The sequence below is a fragment of the Oenanthe melanoleuca genome, chromosome 12, assembly GCF_029582105.1.
Source record: "Oenanthe melanoleuca isolate GR-GAL-2019-014 chromosome 12, OMel1.0, whole genome shotgun sequence".
Lineage (NCBI taxonomy): Eukaryota > Metazoa > Chordata > Aves > Passeriformes > Muscicapidae > Oenanthe > Oenanthe melanoleuca.
In genome coordinates this window covers 17,039,099-17,066,878 of record NC_079346.1, presented here as the reverse complement: position 1 = coordinate 17,066,878, position 27,780 = coordinate 17,039,099, and the positions used below count along the sequence as shown (strand labels likewise).

At 43.4% G+C, this 27,780-nt stretch overlaps 1 protein-coding gene across 22 annotated transcripts in view; it reads right to left on the bottom strand.

The window, feature by feature from the left end:
• Window positions 1-27,780, bottom strand: part of ATP2B2 (ATPase plasma membrane Ca2+ transporting 2) — a 375,734-nt gene that overhangs the window by 158,407 nt on the left and 189,547 nt on the right. For 20 of the 22 annotated variants that reach the window (XM_056501190.1, XM_056501182.1, XM_056501187.1 and 17 more), the window contains one exon: window positions 22-458. In XM_056501190.1, the coding sequence (XP_056357165.1) occupies window positions 22-220 (199 nt within the window). In that variant the 5' untranslated portion in view covers window positions 221-458. Of the gene's footprint in view, window positions 1-21; window positions 459-26,073; window positions 26,265-27,780 lie in introns of those variants that run through there. The other 2 variants (XM_056501196.1, XM_056501191.1) reach the window with 1 other exon arrangement.

The following is a 27,780-nucleotide window of genomic DNA, read 5'->3' as shown; positions in this document are numbered from 1 at the left end:
AGTGAAGAGAGAAGTGCTTACCTTCTGTTGGTGATGTCTTCAGATGCCTGCAGAGCCCCTCTGTTTCCCCATAAGTCTCTTTAATTTTTACTACTGCTTCTGTCCCCCGGAGTTCCATGAGGGAGCGCAGCTCCTGCAGCGTGCACCCAAACTCTCCTGCATGGTTGGCCTCGTTTCTTTGGTTCTTGGAATAAAAATCGCTATTCGTCATGTCACCCATGGCGGCTCCTCGCAGCTGACACAACCTCAGAAGTGTTTTTGAATAAAAAACGGGCGGGGAGGAATCTTGAATTGGGGAGTCGGGAAGGGTCCGAGCGTGCGGCGGGGGATGCTCCCGGCCCGGAGGAGCTCACGGGACGGCTGCTCTCAAGGCTGCAGACCAGCTCCACTCCATTCACCATTGCCCATTATGCTGCACCCAAGCTGTGGAATCTACATGGTCATTTCTTCCTCTGGACCTTTTGGGAGCAAGCAGAAAGGACCGGTTACAAGGTGGGATCCTGGCATCCCCGAGATGCCGCAGGTCGCAGCATCCAGCCCAGGAGAGCACCAGCCCTGCCTTGGACACGGCTCCCCACGGCTGGAGCACCAAGAGCAGCCGCTAAATAAGGTGAGTCATGAATATTAATTAGTGAGCGATTATCCCGGCGCGCAGGATGCGCCCCCGGTACGTGCTCGGCTCCATCCAGCCACCCTGCCGTCCTCTGCCCAGAACAAAGGCTCCTGATAAGGGCTAAAAACGGGTTAAACGCCGCCGGCTTGCACGGTGGTTAAAGCAAGACTGTTCTTATAGCACGAGGGCGGTGAAACTTTGGGAAAAGTGCAGAGCCACCACCACAAATGCAGAATATTTGAATGCATGACATCTTGCAGCCGTGCCTTTGTGCAGTGGGATGTCTGGATGGAAGAGGCAGAGCCCTGTGTGAGGAGCCCTTTCCCTGAGCCCAGCAGCATCCTGTGTCTTCCTCTTTTTACTTCTTTTCCCCTTTTTTTTTTTTTATTTTCTTTTTTATGTGCAGTGCTGAGCAAGTCCCGTTTGGACCATCTGGGAGACAGTTGATTGCTTGCTAAAGCCAGCCTTTAAAACCTGTTTCCCCTTCCCATATTCTAATGAAGTTGGTTTAAATACTGCTGAAACCAGCTATTATATTTGGCACGCAGAGTTTTAACAGAGATTAAAGGTTTCTTTTTTTTTTTTTTTTTCTTTTCCAAGCGGGTTAGTGCGAGTGCACTGTCTAATCTAGAGGTCTCAGAATCGTTTTCATAATAAAAAGGATCTCTCAAAGGGCACCCCAGCAGCCTAATGACTGACCAACCTGTCACAGGCAAAGGGCACATGTTGAACTTTCTAGGCACAGCAATCCCCAGTGGAAGTTAAATATAAATGCCCAGATAAAGCACATCAAGAGGAGCCCGATGCATTTCAAGCCCTGGTTTTATACTGGAGCAATAATTTTAATCTCCCACCCAGCTGCAGTTGACATAACACTTTTTTCTAATTGCCATTGCTCTGCAGTGCCAAAGATCAGACCTGTGTGAGCACTAATTTGGAGTTACCTTGCTCAGTTAACAAAACTGGACCTCTACCAGCTTTACTGCCTCAATTGATTTCTGTGGAGGAAAAAGTTAAAAATAAAAATAAAAGAAAAAAAAGGAAGGTCAAGTTTCACTATGATATTACAGACCAAAATAAATTTAAATACCAGCCAACTGCTACACTTTCTCCCACCCATCCTATTTACTGATGTGTCTTCTAGTGCTGGGAACTTCTGCCACCCTCAATTTCACATCTTGCTTTTCACATTCACGAAAGAGAACTTCAGCACAAAATGTTTCTACAGCAGACAACAAATAGAAACTAGAAGTAGCAATTTCAAAGGGCCTTTATTTACTAAACAAGAGATGGTGAACCATGCTCAGCCTCAATCCATGCCCAGGTAATCCCCTTTATACAGCAGGAAGGAAAGGCCTTACTCACACTATTGCTTCCTCTGTTTGTAAACAGGATGGATCAGTATTCTGAACAGAAATAGCATCAGCCTGCAGCATTATTTGGGAAAAAAAACTGCAGGCCAGAAATGTCACAGATGCCCAATCAAACAGGCTCCATCCCAGGAGGCAGGGGATGGCCAGGGCTCCTCCTTCCCACCAGCAGCATCCCAGGCTCTGCCTGCTGTCAGCCACAGCAACATGCAGGCTGAGAGCTGACTGCCTCAAAGACTCTCAGCCTACAGTAGTAATGACAAATAGCTGAAAAAACAGGCTGCTTTTACTCCCAGTGGTTAAAAAAAAAAAAAAAATATATATATATATATATATATGTGTGTGTATATATATATATATGTATATATGTATGTATATATATATGTATATATATATGTGTGTGTGTGTATATATATATGTATGTGTGTATATATATATAACTGTTCCTAAGTGCAGTTCACAGTTTCGAGAGCTGGGCATCTCAAACAGCCATGATTTCAAGAAAAAAAAAGAAGATGGAGAGAATATTACCCTAAAAAAAAAAAATTCTTTTTAATTACCCCAAAATAATAAAATTGTTCTTAAACTGCTCCATAACACCACAAGGGAAAGACAATTTTGAGTGTTTTCTGAAGAGAACCATTCACCAATTTCATTTCTATGCAAAGGGTACTAAACACAGCACCAAAGACATTTTCTCCATGATCTTGCTGTGGGAAGTGTCCACTCCTCTCAATCAAAGCATCTCTTTAGGCTCCCTGTGCTATCACTATAAATTAATATATTTTCTTCTATTCTTAGAAATTCATTGTCATTTTTCAGCCACAGCCAGACAGTGCTGTGACTCACTTGCCTGCTTAATTTTTAATTTCACCTCCGATTAAACACTAACCAATAAACACCAAATATGAGGTTCACACTTCCTTCAGAGCCTCAAGACCAAACCACTGCTGTGCTGCTCATGCACCAGGGAAGCAGCACCTCACGTTTCTGAGGGGCAGCTGGTGGGAGCCAGCAGGCACTGAGTGTGGCTGACATTATTCCTGCTCATGCAGCTCCCTCATCCCAGGATGCTCAGGCTCCTTTCCATCCCAGGATCTCTCCATCACAAGCCCAGGCTCCTCACCAGGCTGCCAGGACTGGCATGGAATCACCTCAACCCCTCCTCACTGGTGAATATTGAATATTTCTTCACCAAAAGCTGAGGAATAGAGAAGCTGTGGCTGGCACGTGGCAATATTCCCATTGTGGGGCTTTGCATTTCCAAAATACATCCAGTGGGGAAATTAGAAACCATCCACAAGAAACCCCATTATTACACTGGCTTGTTTGGTGTCTTTTTTGGGTGGAGGTGAGGGAAGGGACTATTTTACCAAAAAAAATCACAATATTGATATTTTCAAGACATAGAAATATTCTATGTGAACTACCAAGGAATCCTGATTAAAGGACATGATACTGGCACATTCTTCAATCAAAATTATCTAATATCCCAATGGCCCAATGAATAAAGTGAACTGGGATTCATCTCTGGGTGCTGATTTCACTGCTGTATCCACAGTGGGTTTAATTCATGACTGGAAAATAAAGAGGCACCACCCCCAAGCCCTGAGAGCACAGCTTTCCACACCATCCTAGAACACCACTGGTCTCACCATTCCATATGGGAACAACTCAGAGGAAAAATGTCCCTTCTCAGATATGCTCTATAAAAGAGAAATAAAAACTCCAGTCAATTAATTTCACACACAACATTAGCTGGTTTAGCCAGACAAAAGCAATCACTTTTAGCAAAGGTTATTTGGTGTTACTTACTCCCCTCAATGCTTCTGGAAGTAGAAGACTGAGTAAAAGAAGCCCCAAAGTGCAGTTTGAGAACAGGAGACTTCTGTGAGGCTGAGATAAAATCACAACAGAACCTGAGTAAAACACCACCCTTATTTTCCTCACTCAAAAGTCAGAATATCAGTCTGTACCTTGGTCTGGAATCTTGTCAAAGAGAGATTTTTACTGTACAAATGCAATGTAAACTTGAGCTGGCTCTTTGTTTTGTTTTTTGGTTTTTTTTTTTGTTTTTTTTTATTTTTATTTTTCCAGAGTTGCTGTGTCTGGGAGAAGAGGCTTCCAGTCCTGTAGAGCCCAAGTCAAATATTTTTCATCTCCTAGCTGCTTAGAGGAAATGCATGCCAATTAAAACAGAAGCAATTTGGATGAGCTAACTGCAGGCCTGCTGGGAAAACTATTCTTTGATTTCCCTAATCAAGAAAAGTCTCATCTTGGAAGCTTGTAAATATTTTCACAGTGTGTTAGAATGTAGATATCATCCCCAAGTATTCTGACATCTGATTTCATTTGGGCTTCTGCTGGCAGGAAAGTTAACAGCAATGTAATGAACCAGATTTCACCAGAGCAGAATCCCAAGGCTTGCATTTCACAGTCCTTAAAGTCTGGAAATATAATGGGGTCAGGAAAAACAAAAACAAACAATAAGTCAGGAGGAAAAAAAAAAAAAATTAAAAAAAAAAATATTCTTAATTTGCCTGTTTTCTCTAAACTGTCACCTGAGATTATGGCAACTCTGATTTCACAGTTTGCTGGTGGAGAAGCTGTTTGAATTACAGGTTAAAGGGTGATTCCCTCTCAGCCAGGACAGGGCTCAGCAAAGCCCAGGCTCTGTTCACTCCCTGTTCAGCTGGAAGGTGACACACACACAGAGCTGCTTCTCCAGGAATTAAACCCTGGGAACCAGCAGGTCCTTCCTCAGGGAGCATCACTGCCCCACTTGGACTTTATTGGCCACAGATAAAATTCCAGCTGAGCCCTACAGAGACCCCCAAATAAAGGGGGAAGCAGTGAAGTGCCACATTTTAGTGAGTACAAGGTGCACAACCAGGTTCATCTGGATTCACTGATACCATTCCTTAACAAAGCAGGACTGGGAGGAGATTTCTAGGAGTTTTCCCTTGAGTCTGAGCAAAATCACCAGAGATGTTTTGAGACTACAGCTCCTTGAGCTCTGAGCTGTGAGCAGAGGATGAAAACCTCACAGCAGAGCTCTGCAAGGGGAAAAGAGTTGAGAAGGAAAACCAAAACCAGATATGTGAAATAAATCAAGTGTGGCCCAGCTGTGGCATCTGTTCATGGCAAAGCCAAAATGTCCATCCATTTGTGAACACAGTCTGCATGGAGCAGAATGATGAGGATGAGTTCTCCACCCAGCAGCCAACAAAGCTGATTAAATGCACCCAGTGATGCCTAAACTCACATTCTCTCAAAAAAAACCAACAAACTCATACTGACTTTGAAGCTCAATTATCAGCAATGCACAAGATGCAGAAGGAGCTAAGGAAAAACCATCTGAATAAAAGCTGGTTGGCACCTTACAAAGTGTGAAAGTTTTGTTCAATACCAGGAAGCCAAAAGTAGATAAAGAAAGAGAAACTGAACTGAAGTGTTCTCTGAAAATATTCCTGACTTCATCCCTACATTTCTTCATGAATTTGAAGTTGCCTTAAGTTAATCTGTCTGTGAAGCAGCTGTGGCTGCCCCTGGATCCCTGGCAGTGCCCCAGGCCAGGCTGGGTGGGCTTGGAGCAGCTGGGGCAGGGGGAGGTGTCCCTGCCATGGCAGGAGCTGGGATGAAATGGTCATCAGGGTCATTTCCAGCCCAAACCAGTCTGTGATAACTCATTCCTGAGGAGCACACACAGATGAGACACCCATTGTTGTTGTTTTCAGACAGCAATCTATTTCCCCAATAATAGGATGGCACTAACACAATTAAGGTGAAGTATTATTTTAAAAATATTACAGAATGAAAACATTAAAAAGAAAAATCACAGGCAACTACCTGTTATAATCCCTTAACAATTGTTTCAGTCCTTCAGCATGAGCCTGAGCCTCCAGTCAGTGCCAGCTTTGTTATCAGGTAGGATAAACAAAAAGGATTCCATGCCACTGTCGGTTATTTGAAGGCAACAAAAGAAATTTTTCTTAGAGACACAAAATATCATTAATTTCAGTTCTACAATGAGAGCATTTTCCTAGGACTTCTACCAGACAGAGCCTTGCACAAGCTGGCTGATTTTTCTCTTTGCCATGTTGTACCAGTGCAGTGGGGGCTGTGAATTAAAGCACCTCCAGCCCCTGCTGCAGTTTTTCATTCCACATTTAATCCCAAGCCTGCTCTCCTCTGCTCCTCGTGGAAACAGCTCCAGCAAAGCCAAATGAACTCCTGACAGCAACAAAACTGCTCTAAAGGAATCAATTCATGCCCATTAAATAATGAACTGACTCCATCAGTGACTTCTGGGGAGTGCAGCAGGTCCTGCAGATGAAACCCTTCCTCCCTCTCTGCCTGCAGAGATGGAGCTGCCCTGAAAAAGAGATTTTCCCAGCTCAGGATGTCCTAGCCACCCGTTTTCAAAACTCACTCTCACACCTTGCTGGTGCTAACATGGATTTATGATGTTTTGCTCCAATGAAAGGTTATTTTTCATCAGCCATTTATTCTCTCAAGGCTCCAATTCCCCACTGCAAAGCAGGTTTGGGGTTTCTTTCATTCCCTGCCTTCCTACACACCACATATTCCCACTTTGGGGATGTAACTTCTGGCACTGCAAAGACCCATTCCACACCTCTGTAAGCTTTAGAAAATCCATGTTTTCATGTAGAATTGATTTTATGCAGCACAGTTGTTGCAAGGAGTGCCAACTTCCAAACTATGTTATCAATTTAATCAAAAACACAGCTGGGAAAAAAAAAAAAAAAAAAAAAAAAACCCAACAACTAAGGATATTCAGACATTCAGCATTAAATAAAGCAAAAAAAAAAAAAATCTGAATTAAATGCTCTAGTAGCAGTAAGGTCAGGTAAGGAACATATCCCAGCAGAGATTCCTGCATCACTTCCAGAGTGGGGGGAAGCTTTTTTAATAGCAGAAAACACCCAAAAGTTGTGCAACAGTGATGCTACATCACAGAGAGCAGCTCATCACCATCACCTCCAGGGCAAAATATTCAAAATTTCTTCCTTGGGTTGAAGTGCCTTTCTTTTCCACCCCCAAAATTATAGTTCTGTCCAGTCATTACAGTTTCAACCCAGGAAAGAAGAATAAAAAATCCTATAAAAGAAAAGAGCCCAAACTCACCAGGCTATAATACAGAATTTTTTCTTTACTTTGCTTCACTAAAGGCAAATTATTGGCACATAAAGACTAAAAAGATGAGTCATTCTGCATCTGTCTTTCATCTGTGTGTTTTACAGACCACCAGATTTTTTAAATCTAGAATTTGAGTTGCCATGTGACCTTTAGCTGATTATCAGCTTGGTGCACACAATTTCAGGGAGCTCCAGGAGTCTGTGTGCCTAAAATACCTGATTGGATCTCATTCTATCAGAAAATTCTCCAGAACATCTTAAAAAATAATAGATTTTCCAGCTCCTTCCAACAAATAGGGTCTGAGGCTTGACAGAGACTGATTAAAGCTGACAGTCCTGCTCCTCCCCACCTAAAATTTCTGGGCTTTTCTTCAGCCTCTCTTAAGACTGGACACTGAGTTTAGTTCCTAATTATTACTTTTTTTTTTTTTAATCCATTACTAATAATTTGATGATAAAAATATTAAATGGCTTCTCCAATCTTAATAGCTTGAGACTAACACAAATATTTAATACTTTGGTAGAAATTGCCATTTCTCCTGATTGGCCACATGCATCTTGACCTCTTTTCACATTCCTCTCTCAGATTTTTTTGACAATATTTTACAGGCCTAAAAACTGAGATTAATGAGGAAGACCTTACCTATATCTGAACCACCTATCAGGCTTTTAATCTGCAATTTAAACTGCAATTTCATTTCATGATTCCTCTGCCACAGAGCTCTGTGCTCTCAGCTCTACCTTGAGCTGCACCAACCCATGAGCTGGGAAATTAAATATTTCCAGTCCTGGATAGGACTTTGTCATAAGAGCAATCTCAAAGACTGAAAGGAGGCCTGGACTTTATCACTTTTTAAATAAACCAGAGATAAATTGAACCCTTTTCTTGCCTTCTTAGGAGCACAAGGTTGAGAAATTGCAGTGGAAGTGCACTTGTTAATGTGAATTATAATTCTGATGGATTTCTTTTATTAACAAGTTGGCAGGCATCATGTTTTCCATGAATATGGATCTATGGAATAACAGAGACAATAAAAACCTGAGGAAATCCTTAACTGGCCAGCTGTAGAGAAATTCATTTTGTTGTGCCATGATCTGAGCTCTGGAGGTTAAAGCACCTCTCCAATGATCAGTGTTGACACTCACATCCCTGAGAAAGAAACTCAAATTTCTACATAGCAACCCAAGGGAGACCATTAAGAAAAAAGAAAAAAAAAAAAAACAAAACAAAACAACAAAATCCTGGCCTTGTTCTGCTGTTTTCTCTGTCCTTCTGTCAGCTCTATCCCATAAATCACCCAGCCACCAGCAGGGAGAAGGACTGGCACACTACTGTTGTCTGTAAAAGCCAAGAAAATCAAAGCAGATTTAAGAGACTTTTAGCCAGGAGACCACAGCAGAGCCACTCAGGAATGGATTTGATTGCTGTGTTTGGCCAGAAATTCAGAGTTACACATACACACTCTTCTATCTGTGAGGGGCTTCAAGAATGATTGCAGAAAAATCCAGTTTTCCAGGAGTTACTCTTATTTTTCAGGTGTGTGATTGCTCAGCAGGTGAAATGCTGAGCATCAAACAAATCATGAGAAACAGCTGGTCTGGGGAAAAAAAAAAATAAAAAAGAAGAAAAAAAGGAAAAAAAAAAAAAATCCACCCTAAACAAACTAAACCAACTTCCACTCCAGGCTAAACTTGCAGGCTTCTTTTCTGCCACCTTGGTTTCACTGTCAGAGGTATTTTATTATATTATTAATTAAAGATAAAAAGACATGAAGCCAATACTGAAGCTTGTTAATGAGATCCAGAAAATGGAGCTTCCATGCAAAATAAGTGCAGGCAGAAAAATAAAAAAGGAAGAACACAAAATATGAAAGTAAATAATTTGATTGTCTAAAAAAAAAAAAATCCAAATGTATAGTTATTTAATGGCTGAATAGAAATATATACAAGTGGAACTGGAAGAGGCACATTTTTCACTTGCACCATTCCCATGAAGGCAGAAAAAGCAAACTGCAGGCTAAAATCTGCTTTTCTGAATTATCTACATTTCCTTATTGTTAACAGTGAAAAGATATTTTGCATCTTTTTCTTAAAAAAATAATTACAGAAAAAAAATCTTACACAAGGCTGGGTTATTTTATTCTTGGGATGGGATGCAGTTCTCTAAAATGAGAATAGAGAGACCAAATTATAACTAACAGGGACCATCTCAGAGGGATTTTTGTTGCCACCTGCACATTTGATGGCAGGAGATCATTTTAGTTAACTAAGGGCATAATCCCATGTCCTGCTGTGTGCCTGCACATTACAGAGCATTCCCACCCCATCTCACCTATTTATCAGGATTAAAAAGCAGCAGATAAAAGTATAACAAATTTAAACATCAAGCTTTAATAGGTTATAAACAGCTAAAAATAAACTGCCAGTAGTTTACCACCAGCAGCACACAGAGCAGAGTTCAGCTCCTATAAAACTTGGCATCTCTTTAAATCTCCTTTATACCACTGAACTCTCAGACCATCATCATGCAAGGACCACAGCTAAAGAAAAAAATAACTTTTTAGCTTTGCTCTATCTTATAGACAATAAATTATGTGGTAGAAGGAAAAAGCTTTTTTGCTTCAAGCACTAAAAAAAACCACCTAAATATTTTTTTTTTACTGTCACAGCTTTATAAACTTTTCTTGTAAACCAGCCCATCTTTGCTGCTAAAGAGAGACCCAAACCTGGCTAGCTCCACATGCAAACATCCTCAGCCACGAGCTTGCAGGTGACAGAAGGTCAGAACAAGAAATTGCAATTGAAGTGAGGATTTGGGCAGAATTCCTTTGCAGTTTTGGAGAGAGTGGAATTGAGAGAGAGCATCCACCTGCTCTGCCCCCAGCTGAAATGAAAGCCAGGAGCTTTCAAAAGCCCAGCCCTCCCAGGCTGGATGGATCCTCTCACCTGCCAGGAAAACCAAGGGTGATTCTGATTCCCTTTAATCAGAGGAGAAGAAAGGGAAACCCCCGAAAATGATCAAACCCAACAGCCCCATCGTGTTTTTAATCACTAAGAAAATCAAATATAAACATATTTTCTCCCCAGTGATTCAGCAGATGTGGCCTGTAAGGCAAGAGGGAGAGGTGAGTCTGCAGCACCAAAATCCGTGTGAAAGGAGCAGAGGGAAAAATCCATCCCTGCAGGACTCGGGTGCACAATGGGAATTGTCAGCCAAGGTCACTGCTGAGAAAGAGAGCAGCCAAAAAGGAGGTTTTAAATCTCAGTGGGCACTAGCTGAAAGACACACAGAGATGTTCTGCAGAGGTTTTAAATAGGACATGCACAAAGGATTCCAAGGAGATGGCTATCAGGCAGCCCTAGCAAAATACCAATTTTTTTTTTTTTTCCCCCCAGGTTATTGTCATCCATGGAGAACCACGAAACCGTTTTGGAGCAGAGGTGATGAAGTACAGCTAGACAGAAATCCCTGCATAAATACCTCACCCAAATGTCTTTGCAGCACCATGTGAGGGGATGAGGAGCCCCTGAGAGCCCCCAGGCAGGAGGGAGGGCTGAGGGACACTTGCAGAGGGCACTGGGCACCCTGGGCTCCAGCACACACCACCTGGCCACGGGAAGGCACTCTGGGGACAGCAGGAGAAAAAAAAAAAAAAAGGAGCTTGGATAGAGAAATTTCCAAAGCCAAGTGTTCTCCACATTCAGCTTGAGGGAAAGCATCAATTTTAGCAGAGGGAAAATAAAATAAAAAACCCATTCTTCCCTCAAAAACGTATATGAGTACAGACATTACTCTCTTTCTGCTTCACAGAAGCAACATTTGGAAAACTACTTAACCTTTCTATTTTTATCTGGGTGCATTCAAATTACCAATAATGTACAACATGCTGTAACAAAACCACTGATGTAGGGTATAATTTTCCCTCAAGCACATTATCCTAGCTGGTGGCTCACAAAAATAAGCTGATAAAACAGCAGCAGACATCAATTGATGGATAAAAAGCGATCACAGCCATGTAGAATGTTGCTGCCCAACCTTAAAATCATACAATTAGCCCAAAAATACAAGCTGTAGGACAGGACATACCAACAACCATGCATTAGCTGCGAGGTCATCCCAAAAATCCTCCAACAAACACATTTTTAAGCAGCCCAGCAGATTATCGCCTCATAATTTAGCTATTAACTCACAGATTTATTTTAAAGCCATCACCATGCCTGGTACTTTTATTAAATATCTTCTTCCCTGTCAAGTTCAATCGGGATCTCATCCTAACCATGATGAGCTTTTAATTTTCTGTGCTATTAATAGCAACTTAAAAATAAAATGTTCTCTTTTGAGGCTATAAAGCTGTAACTTTCTTTAGGAGCTGCAAGGGGGAAGAGAGATTAATCTTCCTACTCTGCATCTCTTAAGTTATCTGCATATATGGGAAAAAAACCCAGGAGAGCAAGGAAGAAGCAGGAATTTTAATGCAACTCCCTGTAAGGATTTCACATGGCTGCAGCACAGAAATGAAGAATTACCAATATGCAAGGAATAAATAATTTAATTGCCAGGTAGGTTCTGAATCCTTCTCAGTGACTGTCGTGGCCATCACCAAGAGATAACAGATTAATGAATGACACAATTAGCTGCAGGATGCACTGACTCCTGACCAGCAAGGTACTCAAATTTCAAGCCCTCTCTTGGTCTGTAGGAACAACATTAATGCACAGTGCTGCACGCTCCCTTTTGTTGCATTTCAGGCTATAGGTAAGTGGCAAAAAGGAAAATGCAACAGAGTTCCTGGTGTGATGGAGGAGCCACAGAGAGAGAGCTTTATTTAAAGAAGCACTGCACTGATATTGGGTAGTTTGTGCAAACAGAATAGAAAAACTCATTGGTCCAAGAAGGCAACACCTCTCTGAAAACATGCTTTGTGCAAAACATCACCAGGCACTCACAGGGCTCTCACACACCCTGCAGGTGCAAAATCATTGATATAATTTCTTGTCCTTGTGCAGCCTGAGAAACTCAAGGCTGCTCTTCCCAGCAGTATCCAACAACCCCTTTCAGCATCCTGCTGCAAGGAATGACACAAGTGAGATCCACTCCAAGGCTCCCACCAGAGCCACAGAGCCCCAGCAGCTGCAGAAAAACCCAGGGAAGTCTCCAGGGAGAGCTCAGAGCCCCTGCCAGAGCCTAAAGGGGCTCCAGGAGAGCTGGAGGGGGACTGGGGACAAGGGATGGAAGGATAGGATGAGGGGGAATGGCCTTAAGCTGGAGGAGGATGGATTTCTAGATTTTAGGAAGAAATTCTCTCCTGTGAGGTGGGGATTCTCCCAGAGCAGCTGTGGCTGCCCCTGGATCCCTGGCAGTGCCCAAGGCCAGGCTGGACACTGGGTTGGAGCAGCCTGGGACAGTGGAGGTGTCCCTGCATGGCAGGGGTGGCATTAAATGGCCTTTAATGTCCCTTTCCACCCAAATCATTCTGGATTTGATGATTCCATGGCCTTGGCACACAACTGGGCTGCTTTGAGATGCACTTTCTGTAGCTGCCTCCATGCTCATGACCTTTCCTTTAGGATATGGGCCCTGCCACAGCTACTGAAGCCTGTTTTTATCTAAAGATTGGAACACTGGAGTGTGTTTTAATGAGGGATAAACTGAGACCATCTGGATGTCTCAGCTGCTACAGAGCAGGATTGTTTGCTGATTTTAACCATGGCTCTCACAGAGAACACAGACCTGTGTTGCACAAAGTGCACGAGCTCAGCTTGATTTCTCCTTGTAATCAAATGTGTCGATCTAAAATCTATTTCCAGCAAATTGCTTGTCTGTTCTGGGAGCAGCTCCCTCCTCATCTCCTCAGCACGGTGGTGGGATGAGCAGAGACAATTGAGTTGAAAAGGTATTTCTGTGAGGGGCTGGCAGTGTGTGCTCCCAGTGAAATCTTCCATTTTGGAACACCACCACCATTGACTCACAAGCTACATACCAGCTGCCAACCCAAATTAAAATCTGGAATTTTCTTTTATTTTTTTTTTTTTTTTTTTTATTTTACACTTCAGGGGTTTTGGTGACTTTTTTGTTGTTGTTGGGTTTGTTGTTTTTTTTTTTTTCTTTACCAAGATTTGCTGTAAAAAATTGGTAATTAACTGGTCCCATTTGAATTTTGTGGTGGCATGGGGGCAGTCTGCATTTCTTCATGCACATATTTCAGTGGTTCAATATTCTGAGTACTGGATAACCTTATTCTGTAGATCATTTGTTGTCCCTGTATTTATCCTTCAAGATAAATAATGAGTTAATTTGGGAAGGTAAAATAAGAAACTACTCAAAACCACCACAAAATTAATGGTCAGCAAAAGAAACTGTGAAAGTAATTCTGCAGATTATTAGAATTATTAGAATATTAGAATATATTATTAGAATATTACTATTAATTACTATTAATATTAGAATATTAGAATATATTATTAGAATTATTAGAATATTGTCTAGACAGTTGAGATTTCTGCCCAATTCTCAAATTAAATAAACCAATAGGGAAATGCACCCAAATTTCCCATGTTCCAGATTTTTTTTCCATGTCAGGAGACTACAGGCACTGGGAACATCCAAATTCTGAAACCTTCAGCAAACTCCACAATCACTTTTCAAGGCCTGGGTTTGGAAGTGGGGATGGAGTGAGTGTGTCATGACTTCCACCCAAACACCTCAGCCAACAGACACCATTAACAATTTGAGATTAGAACATTGTTTAAATTAGTTTGAGTGCTGTTAATTATGCATTCACCAGGAATGACACCTCTGACTTCAAATTCCAAGCAGATCTGAAAATTAAAAGAATAAAAGCAACAAGTGTTCTTGGAAGAAGAGCTACTCCAGGGATGCTGAGATCATAAGTAATTCAGCATATTTTAGCATGGTTTTTTCACCTTTTTTAAAATCTAAATAAAGTTTCTGGAAAAGAAATTGCTATCTGTTGCTTTTACCTCTCAAAAAGTGATCCAACACAGAATGTTCTGGCTTTTGACTATAAGGTGGTTATTGACAATGAAATCCTATCCTGTGCTCTTTTTCTATCAGAGTATCAATAAATACCTAAAAGGGAATTTCTGGAAGAGGTATCTTGAGATGCTTGGGAGGAAAACCCCCCAAAAAACCAAGATAAGCTGACTGCTCCCATTTATCAGGCTCCATCTGGTCCCAGGGGATATTGCTTTATTGATTTATTGACTCAAAACCCTTTCAGGGACAACACATAAATACCTACAAAAATTTCAGCTGTTTGCAATTTTGATTCTGACTTTTTTTGGTTTTGATAATTTGAATTCTTCTTGTCACCAATGGTCATTCCAGACGTGCTGGAAAGTCACATCCTTCCCTCTGACACCAGGCCTACAAATATTTCACAATAAAGGGTTCCCAAAGAAATGTATTCTGGCATTAGAGATGTGGAGGCATCCAATGGACCAACAAAATCAAACCTCTCCCTCTCCAGGCAGAAGCAGTAATGAGGAATTAATAAATTCTCCAAAGATCCAGGTTAGTGCTGAACATGCCTCAAATAGCCAAAGTTATTAATCATAACATTATTAACCTGCAATATTATTGGTCATATCTGTGGCTTGGTGTGTTCAAGATGAACCAAGCTTTAAAATAAGTTTTAAACACTGGGATTGCCATGATAAATCTGTTTGAATCAAACCCCCTGCATTGACATAACACCTGAAATGTGCAAGTAAACAAAGGACAAATCCAGTTGTTTCCAAGGTTTTCACACCCATCTACTCCTACATATTTCCTAGAGAAGCAAATTCACACCTCCTGCAACAGCTTTGGTTCTCTTTGTTATGTTTTGTGGAGCCATCTGAAATAAATCAGACGTCAGAGAATTGAAATTACCACACTTCTAATGACTTTAAGCAATCTCCCAATCTGTTTCTTTTTAATCAGAAATCTTACAGAGAGAGCACCCCCACAACAATCTCCAGAATAAGAGGGAGTTGTCAATTCTTTGCATGTTTAACTACAACCCCCAAAAAATAAAAATACAAGCTTATCTCAGAAAATTAAGCAAGACTGATCAAAGCAGAGCCCACGTCTCTGATTTGCATGCACCTAACCCACAAGCTATCACAAAATGCAGATCCAGCCCACTCCTGATGGCAGTGAGCAGCTCCACCAGGTTGGGGATTGAAAAAACAAGATCCCATCTCCTGCTTCAGCCTGGCTCAATCTGGTGCTCCCCATGTAAATCAATGCAGGTTTTTCAGCATTTCAAATCAAGACAACTTTTGTTCACATATGTTCCTGTGATTACTGTTTTGCCTTCTCTGAAAATGAACAGAAAACACTTCCTCAGATGTGTTCCTTAATAACCTTATGTTTATCTTGCTTTCTGTCACTTCTTGCAAGAACAAAACTTCCCAAGTTCTAGCACAGCCATTTTAAAAAGGACTTACATTAATTCCCACTGTCAAAAATGATTTGTGGAAATAGAGGGAGTGGAACAGACCCTTCCCATCCCTGTAACAGCAACTCCAGTGACCTTGAGGAGAACAGACAAATAGGAAAAGCACACAGCTGTCATCTAAACCTCTCCAACTCTTTCTGGAAGCTGCAGCTTTGGTTAATCTCCCAATTCCAGCTCCAGGCAATGAAGTCATTCACCCCAAGTTTGCTCCCCCAATTCACTTTTGTTCCCATCTCTGGGCTCTGGGGCAGTGAGGTGTCCTTTATTGCCAGGCTGGAGAGGAATTGTTGTGTCTGAGCAGAATGGGAAAGCAGCAGCTGGCACTGGGTGTGGAGCTCAGAGTTACACACTAAAGAACTGCAGGAGTACAAATACATGGAAAATATAAAAGCTAAAATCCTAAGGCATGATGGAACATTCTGGTGGCACAGTGTGCTCAGGCTCCATCCCAGCCAGGAGTCAGTGACACAGGCAAAGCTCTGTGTGTGTGTTTGCTCCTGCTCAGCTGCTGCTCTGCTTGACCTGATCTGCACTGGTGAGTGCACAGGAAGCACAGTGCACAGTTTATTTGCTGAATCTGTTTACCCCACTGCCAGTCAAGATGCAGAGCGATGCTTAAACAGGCAACAGTCAGATTAATAGAATTGAGGCTGCAGCTCAGAGCAGCCAGGGAGCCGTGCTGGAATCACAAAGCTCTTATTCTCCTGTGATTAAAACCTCCCCAGGGCTGCCCCAGTGTAAAGACACACCAGATCAGGGATGCACAGGAGCCAGGGCACCGAGGGATGGGAGCCTTTCCTCTTGGGAGCAGCTCAGCAGCTTGAGAGGAGGAAACAGGAATCAGTTGCCATTTTAATTGCATAAGGAGCACTGGTGGATTTGTCATTCCCTGTGACAGAGTTTGCTCCCCAGAGTCACATTCTGAGCACAGCTCTGTGGCTGTTGTGTAAGAGATTTCAGGCACCAGGCTGACAGCCCAGCACACAGATCCAGGGAGCCTGTAAACAGCCTGTTTCCACTGACTCCAGGGACAGAGCCTCTCTGCCCTTCCACAACAGAGCAGGAAGACCCTGTCCAAACACAAAACAAGGAGCAAATCAGTGGCTGAAAAGGAGCTCAGCACCATCAGACTGACAGAAAACCACACGTTTCTTCATGCTGGCATTGCTATTTCCAGCACAGGGGAAAACAGACAGGCAGCTTGCAGGTGGCATCCTCCTGCAGGGACCAGCACTGCTGGCACAGATGGCACAGGAAAAAGGGGGAGTGGTGGTGGTGGAAAATCCATTTGCTGGAGCCTTCAGGACCCTTTGCACTCAAACTCTTAATACCTGACAAATGCCAGAGTTGGAAGGACTGGTCCTGACTCACAAGATATCAGGAAATAGCACAGTGAGGTCCTGGTGGTGGCACAGGGCTCCTCCAGCCTGTCACCACAGCTCTGGCCATGTCTGGAGCAGAATGTCCCCAGGGAGAAGTGCACCACACAGCATCCCACAGCTGGCAGCCACTGGCTTGGTGTCCCGTGGGTGCAGTGATTCCAGGGGCACTGGCCCCAGAAATGAGCCCTCCAGCTGCAGCACACAGGAGCCACCAGTGGCACAACACACAGGAACTATTTCTGTATCTGTGCAGAGCTGATCTTTGCCTTTTCTCTAGCCTAGATTTTGATTTCCCTTAAGTGATCAGTGTTGGCCTAATTCTACTCCCATTTACATCAGTTGAAGCTTTACCATCAACTTCAAAGAAAATGGATTTAACCCAATATAGTTCATTTTGATAGATTCTCCTTTAAGAGAGAAGGACCTCTGCTTCTCCAGCAGAGGATAAGATGATGTATTTTTACACCAGGCTCCAGAGGCAGATGACTTTGCTGTGCCCTACATTCACATTTTGGGTTTGAGCAGCCTGCAGCTCCACCAGCCGTGGCTCAGCTCTGTTTGCAGAGCAGCTCTGGAGCCCAGGCTGGAGATTTATCGAAGAGAAAACAGAGCAGGATCCCTGCTGCAGGCTCACACACAGGCTGGGAACAATCAGAGGGCTCTGGAAAGCTTCCAGTCCCAGCAGGAGCACTCTGGGGCCAAAGGCTCAGACTAAATCCAGTCAGACACGAGACCTGCACAGAGCCAGCACTGGCTGCTCCCTGCTATTGATCTGCCTCTAATGCACCAAATGCCTGCAAACTCCACTTCTACCTCTTATCTCTAGCATCTCTTTATTTCCCATGCCTTCCTAAATAATTCACTCAGCATCACTGCTCTTCACAGCCTTCTGTGTCTCACCCCCAGGTTCTTATTTCAATTGCATAAATTTGGATTTAGCCTTTTTGGATTATAGCCTTGGAGCTATGCCTTTCTCTTACAGGGACCTGACTCCAGTTGTTAAAAATTATCTCCCAGAATGAACCTTCCAAGTCACTTTAGACATGGGATCATCTGTTTAACATTGCATTAACCAGCAACTTCCCATCAAGAAACTTTCCTTGTAAACAAGGTTTGTAACAGATTATCTGACCCATTAGGCATAAGAGCTTTAGTCCAACTTAGGTACCAGCAAATCCACTATCAGAATAAAATATTGAAAAGGAGCACTACAGAAACAGCCCTTCAAATAAGGCTCAAAATTCAAAATCAGAGCACTTGTCTAGCAGGAACAGCAGTGGTTTAGGCTTCTCAGCTTTTACAGAAGGCAGGACTGCTGCAAAAGGCACCTCTGCAAACACTCCAGTGGCAGGAAAGGAGGAATTTCTTCACAGGAAGGGTGATTAGGTATTGGAAAGGGCTGCCCAGAGAGGTGGGGGAGTCACCATCCCTGGAGATGGTTAAGGAAAGACTGGATGTGGCACTTGGTGCCATGGTCTGGTTGATAAGGTGGTGGTCAGTGATCAGTGATGATCTCTGGACTTTTCCATCCTAAATGATTCTGTGATTCTGTGCCCTATTAGAAAACATTTTATCAGAGGAAGAGTAACCCCAACACAGATACTTAGCAGGAAGGGAAGACAGATACTGTGGTAAATGCTGTTCAAACATTTCAGCCTTTATCCAGCTAGAATCCCCTTTAGCAATTATACCCTAAAATTGTTGGAAACCCTCTGTCTGCAGGGGTATCTCACTCTGCCTTTATACACAATGATTTATTTGCATTCTTTCCCCCCCACACCCCAAGATGGGGACAGAACCCTCCTGTCACATCTTTTGCCCCAGAACCAAGGTACTGTGGCCACCCCAACCTGGGCTGGCTCATCTGCCTCTCTCTCCCTGATCATCTTCTGCTCTTCCTCATCATCTTCTGCCCTCCCTGATCATCTTCTGCCCTCCCTGATCATATTCTGCCTTCCCTGATCATCCCCTGCCCTCCCTGATCATCTTCTGCCCTCCCTGATCATCTTCTGCTCTTCCTCATCATCTTCTGCCCTCCCTGATCATCTTCTGCTCTTCCTCATCATCTTCTGCTCTTCCTCATCATCTTCTGCCCTCCCTGATCATATTCTGCCTTCCCTGATCATCCCCTGCCCTCCCTGATCACCTTCTGCCCTCCCTGATCATCCCCTGCCCTCCCTGATCATCCCCTGCCCTCCCTGATCACCTTCTGCCCTCTTTGATCATCCTCTGCCCTCCCTGATCATTCTCTGCCCTCCCTGATCATTCTCTGCCCTCCCTGATCACCTTCTGCCCTCCCTGATCTGTTTTTGCCCTCCCTGCCCATCCTGTCCCCCAGGGCCTCTCAGGGATAAAGTGACCTCTCTAAGGCCACAGAATGATGGTGACACTTCCCCCAGCAATTTTCCTGTTAACCAGAGAGGAGGAAGTAGTTTCCAGCCAGTTTTTACCCTTGTAACCTCAATGAGCCCACCCTACATTTCAGAAGTGGCACCTTACATTAATTGGGCATTTTTATCACAACTCATTTTCCTCTTTACTCACATCTCCCCCTCAGACACAGGCCTTTCTCAAGATGATTATCAGATGTATTATTTACTATTTTATGGTGCAGGAAGGATTCACCCAAAGGAAGGTGACACTTGCAGTAAGGGTGCTTTAACAAGAGACATTAATTAGCAACCACTGTAATAACACCACAGCAACAAGTGTCAAACCTCCCTACATGGACTCAAGCAGTCAAGATTAAGTTAAATTTTTTTTTCTTATTACCCTGACTTTAATATAATTCCACACCATAAATGGAGAAGTCATCTAGAAATTTGGGGCAGGTCATTTATCACTGTTGAAAGCAAACTCCACAAAAATGTCTGAAATGGAAGAATTTCAGTAAAATTTTCTGAATTCCCTACACAGGACAAGAAGGTGCTTTTTTTCTTTTTCTGCATGATGGTCTTACCTGTATGAATTCTACTTGCTGGAATCAGTTAAAGCAACAGAAGATCACCAATCCATCATGGAAAGATACAGAAGTCATGTAAAGAATAGTAATAACTCATAATAACAGCTGTAGATCAGTGCTCCAGGACTGCCAGAGTGACTGCACAGCACAACACTCACGGAGGTCCCATCAGACTAAAACTGTCCCTGACTCACAAAAACACAGGCTCAGACTTCCCTGCACTTCTACTTGCAAAAGCAGCTCCAAATCAAACAACTCTTTTGGTTTTGGGGCTGGTTTTTCCCCAGTGCTCCTGAGAAAACCAGAGGATGATTTAGGTTGGAAAGGATCTTTGAAGGTCATCTAGCCCAACTCAGTGCCAGCTTCAAATGTGGAGCAGCCTGCTCAGGGTCATGCCCAGCTGAGCTCTGAATGTCCCCAAGGATGGAGATTCCCACCCTGTCTGGGCCACTGTTCCCACGTTGGAACATCCTCCTGGTGAGAAATCTATTTATATTTGACCAGAATTCCCCCATCTGCAATTACAGCTTCTACCTCAATCCCTTTTGCTGTGCACCTGGGAGACAAGTCTGGATTTTCCTGCTGTTATGACTTGCACTGGGAGGTGAAGAAAGGAGCAAAACCAGATCCAGCTCCTCTCCTGCCTGAGGAATGCTGGCACTCCCAAACCCTCCCTGTGTGCCATGTGCTCCCACCTTGGTGGCCCTGCTCTGTCCCCAGTGTCTCTCTGTACTGGGCAGACTGGTCACAACTCTCCAGAGGCAATATCACAGGTTTGAAACAGAGCAAGGAAGTTAAAAAGAGTGGAGAGGACAATTATTAATGAGTTTAATGCCCACATCTTGGCTCAGGTATCTCTGATAAAGCAGTTAAGCTGCACCTGCCATTCCAAAGGGCTTTCCCTGAGCTCACAACATTTATCCAGAGCTGCTGAGAGCAAAGGAAGAGCTGGGATGAACTTTGCCAAAGTCCCTGGGAAAATAATTTTCTTTTCAGAATCAAGAATAAGTCTTCATAACTGGCACTGGAGAGGAGAAAAAAAAAGTTTCCATACCATGAAGGCCACCCATTTAATCAAAACACTAATCCTAGAGTGAATTTTCTGAACACATGTGAACCTCAAGGTCAAAAGTTGCAAATACAGATTAAATACATTTCTTGTGTATGGGATTAGCTGCACAAAAGGGATTGTTTTAAAACTTGTTTTCCTTCAGTCCACAAACCATTGGAATTAAGGGACTTGAAAAATCAGCAAAGGAGTTTGATACATTTACAAATCTCCATTCACAGTGTTACCAAGATAGCCTTGCTAAAAAGAATTAATTCTGATTATCAGAAGGAAAAATTGCTTGCTTGCTTTAGCAGGTTGCATAATTCCCAAAAATACTTAGAGCAATAATAAATTCTGCTGTATTGGAAGTTTTACATTATACAAGACAATGCAATACCTAAAACTGAACATGACCATTTAGGATCAAAGCAAGGCAGTGGCAGATTATTAATCACCCCTGCCTTTGTTTCATAAACACAATCTGAAAAATGAGAAAATTAAAATATGCCTTTGGTAAAAGCAAATCAGAGCAGAATTCAGAGATTAACAACTCAAACAACTCCCTAAAGGCTAAAATTTATCCAGAGGGTCTGTGCTGGGGGAAAGGGGCACTGAGAGGTGGGCAGGGATGGTGCACAGTGGTGGAAAAACAAAGGACTAAAACAATCAGCATTTCAGTGGGGCCACAATGTCAATAAAGAGAGAACACGGGCATGAAGTCTGTGGCTGTGATGTTTAACCAAAATAAAGTCAGCACACATCCAGAAAAAGCACCAGGGAGGCAGGTGGCACCTCTTGGAATGGGAGAGGATTTTAATTTAGCCCTGAGATATCCTGGGCAGCAGGAGAGGAGCAGCTCCAGATGGGGTTTGGGGAAAGGGGAGCTCTGCTGGCAGCCAGGAGACAGGCAAAACTGGAGAAAGTGGCTAAAGAGCCAGAGGTGCATTTAAACCTCTTCCAAACATCTGCAAGCCGAGGGAGGAGTGGGGTGGATGCAGGTGGAAGGAAAGCTGCCAGCCCTGCCAGAGCTCTCGTGCCCTCCTGGGCTAGAAACAAACACCCTCATTTCTGTTCCCAGGTTTGTGTGTGCCAGGCTGGCCAGGGGCAGAGCACCCTGCTGTGCTGGCCAGGGCAGGCAAGCTCACAGCAGGGCTCTGCCAAAGGCAAAGCCAATGAAAAATGGACTTGGGCAACCTCAACTCACCCCAAGTTTCAGAAATCAAGGCTGGACAGCTTCCTAAGGCACTCTGGAGCACATTTTCTGGTGGATGGATATGGATTTTGCCAGACCCACAGATGCCATTAGCAGCAAGGAGAGCTGTAGGACTCGGTCCACACGATGCATTATCGCTGGAGTGATCCCTATTTAATTACTGAAGAAAACACACACACTTTCCAGCTGATTTTTACAGTGTTAAATAGCTTACAAATTGTTGCACAGATGCTTTTCCTGGCATGCATCAGGTCCAACACTTGAGCAAAGTCATTCCTTCACCTCAGCTGAAACCTGGGCCCTCAGTGACCAGCAGCTCAGAACTGACATTTCCCTTGATCCCCACAAAAACTCTGCTCATTCTTTGGGAGTTTCACATCCTCACTTAAAAAAAACCAAAAACCCAAGCAATTAGAGCTCCTTCATGTTCTACTTTATGGTTCCAGCAGTTTTCTTAACCTTGAGAAGATTTGGCACCGTTATTCTAATTATGAGAAGTGGGAGTACACGAAATCTTTCCAGCAAGAGAGAAACTGAGCTGGCAGGTGCATGAAATTCTATCCTGCAAAATGACAGAAGGGGAAGTAATGGGACACTAGACCTGTCACTTACCCAGGTAAGTGCTGTAAATAAAAAACTACATTCTTTTAAGCTCATTCAGCTCTTGATAAATTGACACCAAGTATGGATATCATTACAAAATACAGCTGCAGTGACTCAAATTGTTTATTTACAAAACCAGTTGTCACTATAACACAAAGGCAAGCAGTGTGTGTGTGTTTGTGACACACTTTAAAGCCCCAGAGCCCAGAAAGAAAAGCTTGCCATGTGTCCTGACACAGCATCATACATGAAAAATGTATGATGCACTTTCCTCCTGAGCTCACACATTGGGTTACAGCCCCATGGGAGGACTGGGGATTTAAATAAATATTTATTAAATAAATATGGCTACTTGAAGGTAGCTATGGAGCCATCACTCCCTCAAGTTTGGGGAAAAGTGGAGTTTATGTTTTAACAATTTAAGCCCTCGAGTTTATTAAGGTCTCTGTGCTAAAAACCTTAGAAAGATTTCATTGCAATAAAAGGCACCATTGCACAGGGTTCCTCAGGCACAGGAAAGCTCAGTGAAATCCAGGAAGGCTCCCACAGAAATTCCTGCTTCAGAGGGGCAGAACTGAGCTGGCAGTGATCTCTTCCCTAGCAGAAACCTTTGGAGATTTGCAACCACAGATTTCCTCACACACATTTAAAATCAGACTTAGTCCCTCCTGCACCTTTCTCTGTGCTGCACTTGGCTAACCCCTTACATAATCCCAGGACTTCCTTATTTTAAAGCACATATAAAACAGTCTGAGTTCAAGCACAGAGATAACAAAGTCAAACAAATCTGAGCACTTCCAAAACCTACTTTTCTCTTTTGAGAGCTGTCTGAGAACAGAGAGTGCAGAGAGCTGTTCCTCCTTTAAATTTAGCTTCAGCCTCTGTGAAAATTCCTCCCAGTGCTGCCTGCTCTTTCCATCCCAGTGGAATGGGGCAATGAACCCGATTTTGCTGACCCATTCCCCTGGCTGTGGGGTTGCAGAAGGCAAAAAGTGAACGTGTCTCAACGGAAAACCCAATATTTGATTTTTATTTTTGCTCGTGGGTGTGCAGCAGTGGGACAGCACCTCTGTTTGCCACATGTCTGTGTGTGTGCCAGGGAAGGAGCTGCTGCTGGTCCTGCTGCCCCCAGAGCCACGTGAGCTCTGGAGCTGCTCAGATGTCTGCCTGACATGGGATTGTTCTGAAATTAGAACATTGCCCCATTTTCAGTAAAGCCTCCAAGATCCCAGGGTTGTCCCTGTTAGCAAGGGATGTCCTTGAAAACGAGGACAGCTGATAACCTTAAAGAAGGAGGGTAATTAGTCACAGCCCTGCAACCTTTTCTCCTAAAGAAACAGTGATAAAAGTAAACTCCTATTAGAATATCATTAAATGCATTATTATGCAATACTTGGTTACATAACCATGCTTTACCAACTCAGGGTATTTTCAGGCAGAATTCAGTTTCACAGACTTGCCCACACAGAAAGGTTTTTAAAAGTATGAATTGTCTCTCTGGAAGGGATGAGAAAAGCTCAGGTAAACTGATGAATAACAGATTGGCTGCCAATATTTCACATCCAACTTGAACCCTTAAAAAAAAAAAAAAAAAAGTCTTCTTAAGAATCCCTTCTCAGCTAATTTCTTCCAGAGAAGTGCTAAAATTCATAGAAGCATTTGCAAATCCAAATTTATCACCCTATCCAGAAATTCAGTACCATTTGAATTTCAGCTAAATATTCACTGTGAATCCATGCAAAAATCAAGGATAAGTAAAATTAGACTACATTAAGCGTGGCAAATTGAAAAATGTTGCTGCATTTTATCAAAATTAATATTGTCATCTATTTTCCTTTATCCCTGCTTCCAGTAACAAGCAGGATTAGCGATGCATTCCATGTTTTACTAAAATATTTAATCTAATTTTATACATTTAACAGTTTCAGTTAGTTCAGAAACGTTCTAACCTTCAGAATAAATATCTGAATATTGTTCTCATTGGTTCCTAAGGTCAAGTTAAATAAAATTCACAACTATTATAAAGTCTAAAAGCAAGAAAAGAATGAAACAGAAGTGCATGTGAAATTTTGACGAGGCAAAAGCGGTTGCTGAATGGATTTTTAAAAGATCAGGTTTAAAAAGAAAGGATGTACATTTCCAACACAGAAATCTACATTAAACATAAGCATTACTATTATTTAAAGTTCATTAGTAAGCTGCTTATTTTCTTTCCAAACATTTCCTTGCAATATCAGCAAGGATATCATCTACTGCTATCTATGAAATCCATCCCAAAACTCTGTGTTTGTAACGGGCTACAGCGACAATTAAAAAGCGAAAATGAACAGCTGATGAATGTTTCAGGTACAACACCATCTCTAGGTAATAAATCCCCTCCTGGTTACACTTTTCTTTCCCATGCACGGCTCCGTTCCAATGGATCATTTCTACTCCCAGGCTTCCCGAAAGTCCAATGCAGGGACATTTCCAAAGCAATTACCATTTGCCTCCTGGCTGTGCGAGCTAACAACGGGCATCCTCCCTCCGTCACAAACCCGCACTTTCTGCTCTCCCTGGAGCACGGAGCAGTGCAGGCAGCCCAGGATGGTGCTGCTGGACAGCAGAGCTCGGGGATGTGCAGAACAGAGCAATTCCTGCCCTACCCGGGATGCTGAGCCATAGCCAGAGCTCAGAGATGAGCAGAGCAGAGCAGGTCCTGCCCTACCCGGGATGCTGAGCCCCAGCAGAACACAGGGATGTGCAGAGCAGAGCAGGTCCTGCCCTACCTGGGATGCTGAGCCCCAGCAGAGCTCAGAGATGAGCAGAACAGAGCAGGTCCTGCCCTACCCGGGATGCTGAGCCCCAGCAGAACACAGGGATGTGCAGAGCAGAGCAGGTCCTGCCCTACCCGGGATGCTGAGCCCCAGCAGAACACAGGGATGAGCAGAGCAGAGCGGGTCCTGCCCTACCCGGGATGCTGAGCCCCAGCAGAACACAGCGATGTGCAGAGCAGAGCAGGTCCTGCCCTACCTGGGATGCTGAGCCCCAGCAGAGCTCGGAGATGCAGAACAGAGCAGATCCTGCCCTACCTGGGAGGCTGAGCCATAGCCAGAGCTCAGAGATGAGCAGAACAGAGCAGGTCCTGCCCCACTCGGGATGCTGAGCCCCAGCAGAACACAGGGATGTGCAGAGCAGAGCAGATCCTGCCCCACTCGGGATGCTGAGCCCCAGCAGAGCACAGCGATGTGCAGAGCAGAGCAGGTCCTGCCCTACCTGGGATGCTGCAGCGCCGGTCCCGGAGCAGCGAGCAGCGGGGCAGGTGAGCGCAGCGCTGGCCATGGGATGAGTGAGGAGCTCCCCCGCGGCAGCCCGGGCTGTGGCGGCACGGACACACCTTTCCTGTTCTCCCCACCCCCTGGGATCGCTGGATCCCGCTCCGTGCCCTGCCGAGGCAGGCAGAGCTCTGCGCGCCGGGAGGAGCAGCGCCAGCGGGGCGGTGATGCTTCCCTTCCTTCGCTGACAAATCCCGAGCAGCAAATGACATCTCTGCGCTGTCCCAGGCGGGGAAATTCGGGCAGAGCTCGCCAGAGAAGGGAAGGCAGCGAGGGAGGTGGGTGGCTGTGCGCTGCCAGCTCCTGTGCTCCCAATTCCTTAATCCAGCCTAACCCGGCTGGGCTCGGTGCGCTCCCCCTGGCACACCCAACACACGGAGCATGGGCACAGCCAGAGCCCAGCGGCACTTCGGGCAGAATTAAGGACTCTCCAGAACCACTCCAACCAGCACCTTTTGCCTTTCTAGTTATCTATTGAAGGGCTGAGACATAAAGCCAGCAGCAAAGAAAGCCCAAACCAAACCCAGAGCACCTGGCTCACCATGTGCTGTGGGAACATTTGGGAAAAGGAGAGGTAGATCCCCTTTATTAAATGGGATTAAGCAGAGGATGAAACAACCCCAACCTCCCCCACTGAGCCCTCAACCCCTAAAACATCCCAAAAGAGGGGAGGCAGCAAAGCCAGGGCTCCAATTTCCAGCTTCTCTGCCCAGGTTTGGACACCAGGTGTAAGCTTGGCCCCCTGTCTCAGTACCAAATTAACTGTAACAAGATTGTTTTTCTGTAATCAACACTAATATATTGAACTACTATTCTCAATTTAGACCAAATAAAGGAATAGAGGAAAGGAAAAGAGTTCCTACTAGCTCCAATTTTTTTTAAAACGTCCACACAAAAATAAGTAAGATGAGTGGGATAATCCACATTAAAAAAACAAACAAATATTTTTATGGAAGACATATATACACATACTAAGCTCCTAGTACTATTATTATTACTATTATTATTATTATTATTATTATTATTATTATTATTATTATTATTATTATTATTATTATTATTATTATTATTATTATTATTTTAACCTGAGGTACTTTCTCAAAGGTAAGCATTTTCTCCCATCAATACAAGAATTGTCATTAGAAAAAGAAAATAATGATAAAATATCCAAAAGTAAGAAAGTTTAGTGCTTCTTTTTAAACTATTGTTTCTTTTTCTCAGGGAACATTGTTATATTTTAATGGTTCAAGTTATGTTTATCAATGTCACAGTATGGAAATTAACTTCTGATTCCTTTAAATTGCAGACCATTGTATCTGTAAAGAGTAACATTTTCTCCTATAAAAGTATAGGGACTTTTAACAGAGTCCAGAAGAATTATACTGTGATATTTAAAAATAAACACTGTCAGACTTACCTGAGAAAATCAATTTATGTGAGTTAATGCACGTTTGACTGGACAGAATTTAAAAAGAGTATTTCACATGTACAGACCCTCCAGGTGAAGAAAGCAACAATCCCAGATCTTTAAATTTGGGGACTGTAAAAAGAGACTCCAAAAATACTAGAGATGGTTTCACCCAACTATTAAAACAAGTGGTTTAAACCTAGGTAATTTAGGAAATTCTAAAATATTGCAGGAACAAAA